This window comes from Physella acuta, unplaced genomic scaffold (genome assembly GCF_028476545.2).
Source record: "Physella acuta isolate Inbredline_101_S28 unplaced genomic scaffold, ASM2847654v3 ptg000420l, whole genome shotgun sequence".
In the NCBI taxonomy this organism is placed as follows: Eukaryota; Metazoa; Mollusca; class Gastropoda; family Physidae; genus Physella; species Physella acuta.
The window spans coordinates 100424-108716 of NW_026731939.1; the positions used below are offsets into that span (position 1 = coordinate 100424).

At 40.2% G+C, this 8293-nt stretch overlaps 1 protein-coding gene across 1 annotated transcript; it reads right to left on the minus strand.

Moving 5' to 3' along the window:
* Positions 1-1990: 1990 nt before the first annotated feature.
* On the minus strand, positions 1991-4069 carry LOC131942697 (potassium voltage-gated channel protein Shal-like). The gene is made up of 2 exons (XM_059302605.1): positions 3903-4069; positions 1991-3142 (listed from the first exon to the last, which is right to left on the minus strand). The coding sequence occupies exon 2, from the start codon at positions 3098-3100 to the stop codon at positions 1991-1993; it is 1110 nt and encodes a 369-aa protein (XP_059158588.1). The 5' UTR covers positions 3101-3142; positions 3903-4069.
* Positions 4070-8293: the final 4224 nt, after the last annotated feature.

Consider the following 8293-nt stretch of genomic DNA (forward strand, 5'->3'; position numbering starts at 1 on the left):
CCTCTTTTTATTGCTTAGGCTCGACCCCCTGCTCCCACTTGATTCCTTGAGACGACCCCCTGTTCACCCTTGATTTGTTGAGACGACCCCCTTCTCCCTTTCTACTCAAGCAAGGTCTGCCCTTTTAAAAATCCCCCTTCCCCATCCTCTCCAAACTTCCGTAAATCCACAACTCCCCCCTCCCTCCTTTCGTCCCCATCACCACCTCTACTTTTATCACTATACTCTCGAGATGTGTAAAGAAAAAGAAAGACGAAGAGTGAGAGAGGGGGAAAAACCAATTAGAAAACAAAACTAGAAAAGTGGTGCTAATATTGTGACTCGTGTCAGAGACTTCCCTCGACGGATCCTCCAGAAAGTCTGGAAGCTTCCAGAAAGAAAAAAAAAGATTGAAAATGTTAGAAGGGTCAGACCAAATAAAATCTGCACCTCGCTTCCCTAGCCAGCCCCGACCCCCCAGGAAATCGATGCGTCAGATCCATACTGGGATTCTTAAAACTAATTATACGAAGTCAGACGTTTAATGGCTCTTCTTTCATCTCCCCTCCCTGTTATACCATTTTAACCATTTCATCTTGCAAAACTACATGTTTTTAACCTTTTTTAAACCAACTGCATTCATAGGCATTCATAAGTTGTGGGTTTCTAAAGTATCCACTCCTACATATATCCATTGCCATAAATAAATATGATGAATTAAAAGTAAAATGTTCCGTTAAAACAGAGTTAATAATGAACCTATTTTTAACTCAGATGGTCATTAGTATATTGAAATTGAGAGGTACAATACAAGCACCACAATACACATACACTCGCACATACACACATACACACACACACATACACACACACTCCAGCTAACACACATGCATGCACAACACACATAAACAGACAAACACACACGCACAAGAACAAAAGCATACAACCACACAGGTACACATAAATATTTACACGTGGCAGACACACACATACACACACAATAGTGAAAACACATACAAAAACTGACACGCACATACTGACACACATACACACACGCACACACACACAGACACATACACACACATTCACACGAAGACACATCTACAGAGAAACACACGCACAAATGTTGCCCCGGGTAAATCTAATAGTTCCCAGCCTCCCCAGAACTGTCCCGTGGCTGCCCAGCCCTATCGAATGCTTCTACTTCAGCTTCACGGCGAGTAAACTTCTACTGACAGCAGGGTTTAGCGTGAAGCCCTCTTGTTGTCAGCCATATTGTCACTGGTCTCAAATATGTCTGAAGCACCGCAGGGGGTATACAAATAGTGAATTAGATTAAACTAGCTAGAACCATTTTTATTTTGACATCTGCGCGTAATTACAGACAATATCGTTTGCTTATAAATTAGATACACACTCAAAATTAACACTAACGCATATAAATATACAGATGTATACGCGCGCATATGTAGGCCTGCTTATAAAAACATAAACACAACAGTAATTCAATACATCAAGCATATCGATTATATTATTATTACATCAGCGATTCAATTGATTTGGTACAGTGCATGTTTTTATGGGCAGATATGAAGGGATAAAATAATCAGATGAAATAGTGAACAAAAAATCTTTATCAACCAATGAATCGAGCCGGAAGAATCAATGAGCTCTTCACAACTACCAGCATCATCTGGTGCCAGTTAGTCTTAGTAAATAATGCTAACATTGTGTTTTAGTACTTTGTAGACTCATACTTACGTATATATGTGCCAGTATGTTTTAGTAAGTAATGCTAACATTGTGTTTTAGTGCTATTTAGACTTACACTAAAAGCATATATGTATTTGTTTAACAAAGGTGTGCGTTATTTTAGAGAAAACAAAAGATATACAGAGAGAAAATAGTTGATATTAGTAGTATGTCGATTAAATTTAAATTATATGACGTCTGCGTAATACAAAATAAATAAATAAATAAAGAGAGCGTAAGAATGCTAAAAAAATTATACTCACCCAAGCGTTGTCATGGTGACGATGGTATACCAAAATGCTGCGGGAATGCTGGTGAATGTAGTGCCTTCCTGGTTCTTCTCGGCGTAGAACATGATGGTGGCGAAGATGATGATAGCCATGGTGAGTGAGAAAAGCAGGAACCCCAGCTCGCTGGCGCAGGACTTGAGTGTGTATCCCAGGATACGTAATCCTTGCGAGTGCCGGGAGAACTTGAAGATACGGAACACCCGAAACACCCTCAGCGTGACGAAGGCGCCGCTGACGTCATCGTTGTTGGGAATGGCCAGGCCGATGTAGTAAGGGATGATGGCCACGACGTCGATGATGCTCATGACGCTGCGCATGAACTTGCACCGGTCCGGAGCCGCGTAGAGCCGGAGAAGATACTCCGCCGTGAAGATCATGACGCAGGCGGTGTCTAGACAGAAAAACGCCACGGAGAATCGCTCCCCGCAGGAATCTTCTTTGCTAGCCCCGCGGACTTTCCCGCACGGGACCGTTTCGATGACGTTGGCGATGACGGAGACGGCGATGAAAAACCCGGTGACGTAGTAGAAGACTAAAGCGACGGTGCCGACGTGCGGGTTCTCGAACGCCCGCCACATTTTTTCCCGGAGGCAGATGGCCGGGTCGTAGTCGCCGTTCTCGCTCTTCTCGTCGTCGATCAACCTCTCGCTGTTTTCCCGTTTCCGGTCTCGGTAGTCTTCGTAGCAGCAGTCGCCGATGATGTCCGGTAAAATCCCGAAGAAGGCGAGCTCCTCGTCGTAGGCGCTGATGCACTCGTGCTTGGGGTAGTGCAGCCGGCTCGTGCGGTAGTAATTCAGGATGTGCCGGAAGATATCAGGATCGCGGTCGAAGAAATACTCCCCGGAATCTTCGTCGTAGAAGAATTCCTTCTCGTTAGAGCCGAGCAGCGAATCCGGGAACTTCTCCAACGTGGTTCGCCAGGTTTCGAACCGTCGCCCGCTGACGTTGATCTTGAGCTTCTCATCCCCTCGCCGTGTTTCCGGGCGGACTGTAGGGGTGGGGAGGGGATTCTGGGATATGGGCACCCAGCCGATGGCGGATGCCCTGGCAAAGGGCAGCCAGGCGGCGACCGACGCCATTAATCCCCCGGTGCCTTTGGCAGCAAAAAAATCCAAGTCTTCCTTGAAGACAATTTTGAAATTTTAGGTAAGCAAATCAGAGGTGAAAAAAAAAGGAAAGAAACGATTTGGTTCGGGCTGGGTGGGAGGTGGTGGTGCGAGATCAGAGAGGTTGGGCTGCAAACGGTTACGTCAGAGGGAATTATACGGAACACATGTGACGTCAGAAATGTTATACCCGGAAGTAAAGGTACGAAGTCCCTGTGATTTTTTGTGAATACACCAAAATAAATTAGGATGGCGAGAAATGTGAGAGTGGACGTCGAAATAAAACCGTGGCTATATGTGTTAAACTAGATAGATTGATAGATCGATTTCTTTTTACTGAGCTACCAAGCGTTACTTATAAAACGTGAAACATTTGATTAATTTCACTTGGAATAATTTTTCAAACAAACATTAGCATTTTTTTTATAACAACAGCCGTCCAGCTTTTATAAGAGTCACTTATTTATGAATTATAGGACATTTCAACGAATTTAAAACAAAAATCGGTTGTTAGCTCCCTTACAGAAGTAGAAACACCAATTTAAAATGTGTTAGGAACTAAATGTCAGATTTCCGGGAATAGATCTAACAAACGAAGACTACGCCCACAAGTCCTATACTGTCACGTGACCAGGAGAGAAAAGAAATGGTGGAACCAGAAACAGCATGCAAGGTAAGCTGTGGCCCCATTTCGGGTCAAAGAATTTTTAATTTTTAAAAAAGTTTCGGATCAGTGATGTGAAAAATAATAAAATGAAACGGACTTAATGATCACCTTGGGTCCGATCTCATCCGGTCATTTCATTGGAGGAACATCTCTTCTGTAAGGACGTGTCCGCCATTTGTCCGGCTACCGAGGAAAACGTTTCAACTTTAGCAGACATGTTGGGCGACAGCAGCATTGAGGGGGGTTGGGCTCGGTGGAAAGTTAATGCTTGAGAGATCCGAACCTGGCAAGGAAAAAATTTGAAAGAGATAAAAAAAATTATTTTAAAAAAATTTGAGATTTAAATTAGAATACTAATTAAGAGATTTAAAAAAATAATTCTGGTTCTAAATAATTGAAACTGATCTAAAACAGGAGTAGAATTAATTAATTATTGCATTTTTGTTAAACTTTTACATTGTATGTAAAGGGAATTTATAGAAAGTGGTTAGGTGGAAACAAGTGTCCATCCGTCTCCTATGCCCACCTGGATAAATACATTCTTCTACATACAAGTGCTGACATGATTTTGTCTTATGTTTTCTTTGGTAAGTTATCTAAACCACATACAGGCAGCATTCGTATGACGTTAATGTTTACTAGTAACGCTGGTTTAAATGTGTTTTTGTTCATTTAGTTAACGTTTTTAATATATTCAGTTAAGTGTTAATAAAGCTGAAAAAAAACTTATTTTAAACTCAACAGTTACCGTGCAAATGGCTAAAGCATTAAACTTTGCGATCACTGGTCAGCCATTAAATTATCAAATACTCTTTTTGTCCTCGCTACACATTTATTGTGAAAAATCTTATTTCCTCTAAAGCGCCCAATTTAATTTTAAACCCCGTCATTAATGCGACACCAGTGCGCGTTCTAAAAAGTTATCAATAACCATGAACAATAAAACTGAATTATCATTTTTACTTAACAGCAAGCCTTTAAGACGACGTTTTAAAAAAAATAAACATATTTTAGGGAAAGTAAAGGCGGCTGGGTATAATGCCGAGGTCACAGAAACAAGTGAACTCTACTTCACTTGCCCTATAGACCGTCAGGTTTGAAAGGGAACTTTTTAAACATGTTTTTTTAAGTTAAATCGTGCGAGATCTCTTTCATCGAAGTTAAACCGCACCGAAATAACAATGCCTGAAGAATTGCGACACATCTATTTCTGACCGACGCGAGTGGTAACGAAATTTCCGACAATGGCGAGATGTATTTCAATTCCCACTGACATGCGCATTGGCTGCGGTGTTTGCACTGAAGCCGTTTGTTGGCACATTCTCCTTTTGTGAATTTAAATTGAATCGTTAGGAAGCGCATTGAATTTTTCACCGCACGATCGATCGGCGAGGCATCTGTAACGACCTGGGGAGGCGGGAGTCAGACGGCTAATTTTAACATCACGATCTTTAAAGTTAGGGAAATGGGAGTCAGGCGGCTAATTTTAACATCACGATCTTTAAAGTTAGGGAAATGGGAGTCAGGCGGCTAATTTTAACATCACGATCTTTAAAGTTAGGGAAATGGGAGTCAGGCGGCTAATTTTAACATCACGATCTTTAAAGTTAGGGAAATGGGAGTCAGGCGGCTAATTTTAACATCACGATCTTTAAAGTTAGGGAAATGGGAGTCAGGCGGCTAATTTTAACATCACGATCATTAAAGTTAGGGAAATGGGAGTCAGGCGGCTAATTTTAACATCACGATCTTTAAAGTTGGGGAAATGGGAGTCCAAAGGATAAATTTTAACATCACGATCTTTAAAGTTGGGGAAGGGGGAGTCAGATGGATAATTTTAACATCACGATCTTTAAAGTTGGGGAAATGGGAGTCAAAAGGATAATTTTAACATCACGATCTTTAAAGTTGGGGAAATGGGAGTCAAGGATAAATTTTAACATCACGATCTTTAAAGTTGGAGGCGGGAGTCAGACGGTTAATTTTAACATCACGATCTTTAAAGTTAAGGAAATGGGAGTCAAGGATAAATTTTAACATCACGATCTTTAAAGTTGGGGAAGGGGGAGTCAGACGGCTAATTTTAACATCACGATCTTTAAAGTTAGGAACACGGGAGCCAAAAGGATAAATTTTAACATCACGATCTTTAAAGTTAGGAAAAAGGGAGTCAAAAGGATACATTTTAACATCACGATCTTTAAACTTGGGGAAATGGGAGTCAAAAGGATAATTTTAACATCACGATCTTTAAAGTTAGGAAAAAGGGAGTCAAAAGGATACATTTTAACATCACGATCTTTAAAGTTGGGGAGGCGGGAGCCAAAAGGATAAATTTTAACATCACGATCTTTAAAGTTGGAGAAGGGGGAGTCAGAAGGATAATTTTAACATCACGATCTTTAAAGTTGGGGAAGGGGGAGTCAGATGGATAATTTTAACATCACGATCTTTAAAGTTGGGGAAGGGGGAGTCAGATGGATAATTTTAACATCACGATCTTTAAAGTTGGGGAAGGGGGGAATCAGAAGGATAATTTTAACATCACGATCTTTAAAGTTGGGGAGAATGGGAGTCAAAAGGATAATTTTAACATCACGATCTTTAAAGTTGGGGAAGGGGGGAATCAGAAGGATAATTTTAACATCACGATCTTTAAAGTTGGGGAGATGAGAGTAAAAAAGGATAATTTTAACATCACGATCTTTAAAGTTTGTGAGGCTGGAGTCAGGCGGCTAATTTTAACATCACGATCTTTAAAGTTGGGAAAAAGGGAGTCAAAAGGATAATTTTAACATCAAAATCTTAAAAGCTCTACTCGAATCTAGCAGACTCAAAGCGTGGGGAAAATACAATGCTTTGTGTTATCATATAGGTCTGGTTTTACTAAATACGTGAAGGTTTCTGTTTATTTAGCTCGCATATATAAAATACTAGACCAAATTTAAACGTGCATTGAAAACTATGTCAAGTTTATGTTTGATTGTAGAAACGATGTTCTGATCTTGTAGTTGAGTAACTACAAAAATGAAGTTTGTGGTGACTTCTTACGTATTTATAAAGCATCAATGAAATACTTGGTTATGGTATCACAAAACACTATATATCGTTAGAATTTTTATGTAATGCATTATCATTCACACTCACAACATATATGTTATCAATTTTTTATTTATTTTTCCAGCTTTAAAAATAGCCCCAAATTTAGGACTGAAAACGCTTTTAGTAAGCTACAGATATTTTTTCATAAATTCAAATGAAATTTAATATTATAATTCTACTGCGTGAACATTATATATCCTATTAAAGTTTTTAATTATATTCAGTTAGTAATTGGGATACCCCGTGTGGAATTTCGTTTCAGGTGCTAATCCAACCTTTACTTTTAATTGAACCCGAGGATGTCGCCTCGAACGTCCAGGGCAGCATTACGTCAGGTCACGTGAGATCGCCTTACTGCCCCTGGTCATCTGTCCACACCACTGGTCAATTTCCGGTTCTCGGCCTCTCAAGGCCGATCAATGAGACCCCAATGAGGGCGCCGCTAATACGTTTGGCCGTGTTGTGGGGTGTATAATTGGAATACAGACTGAAAACGTTCGTTGGTGATAGCAGACTTTACGACTGAGTACTAATGATTTAACATTCTTCACACAGCACTCTTCGCACAACACTATCCACACAGCACTATCCACACAGCACTATCCACACAACACTATTCAGTTACTATGGGCAAGACTATTTGCACATCACTATTCACACAACACTATTCAAACAACACTATTCACGTAGCAAAATTCACTCAACGTTATTCGCACAACACTATTCAGACACTATGGGCAAGACTATTTGCACACCACTATCCACTGAGCACTAACCATCAAGCAATCGCGAACACAAGACCAATACACTCTGGGGGAGGGGGAGAGAGAGAGACTCAAATAGTATTGGGTATGTTTTAGTAAAACCAAATTGGTATAAATGGGCTTCACCAGAAATCATCCACCGTAGAAACCATACAAAACAGAAACCAGCCAGAACACTAGACAAAACACAAAACTATGGCTCATAGTTGAGCGCGAATATTTATTTAAACATTTAGATTAGCATTAAGATGCTATAGAGCAGGGCAGAGCACAGCTTTCTAGTGTCACACCACAGGACAGACTGATGAGGGTTTACCCAGAACAGAGAACATCATCCTACGCCACAGTTAGCATAAAAATATAAACTGGAGAGAATGTTCCAGAAAAAAAGAAGAGGTTTAGCTTGAAACCCATTATTTCTTAAAACCGGAAACATTGATAATTTCAACCACAGGCTGATTTAGACTTTATCGTTCGTATGGGGGAGATGGGGGACTCTACACCCACACCCACCCTCCCTAGGAGCGCCATTAAAAAAATAACTTCATATTTATGAGATAACATGTAAATTTTGTTTTAAAAAATCATATTTTAATAGCAAGTAGTTAATATTGATTTCTTATTAGTTTGAAA

What these genes read in the sequence shown, in the direction of transcription:
- LOC131942697 (XM_059302605.1), bottom strand. Translation starts at nt 3,100, where the DNA reads ATGGCGTCGGTCGCCGCCTGGCTGCCCTTTGCCAGGGCATCCGCCATC.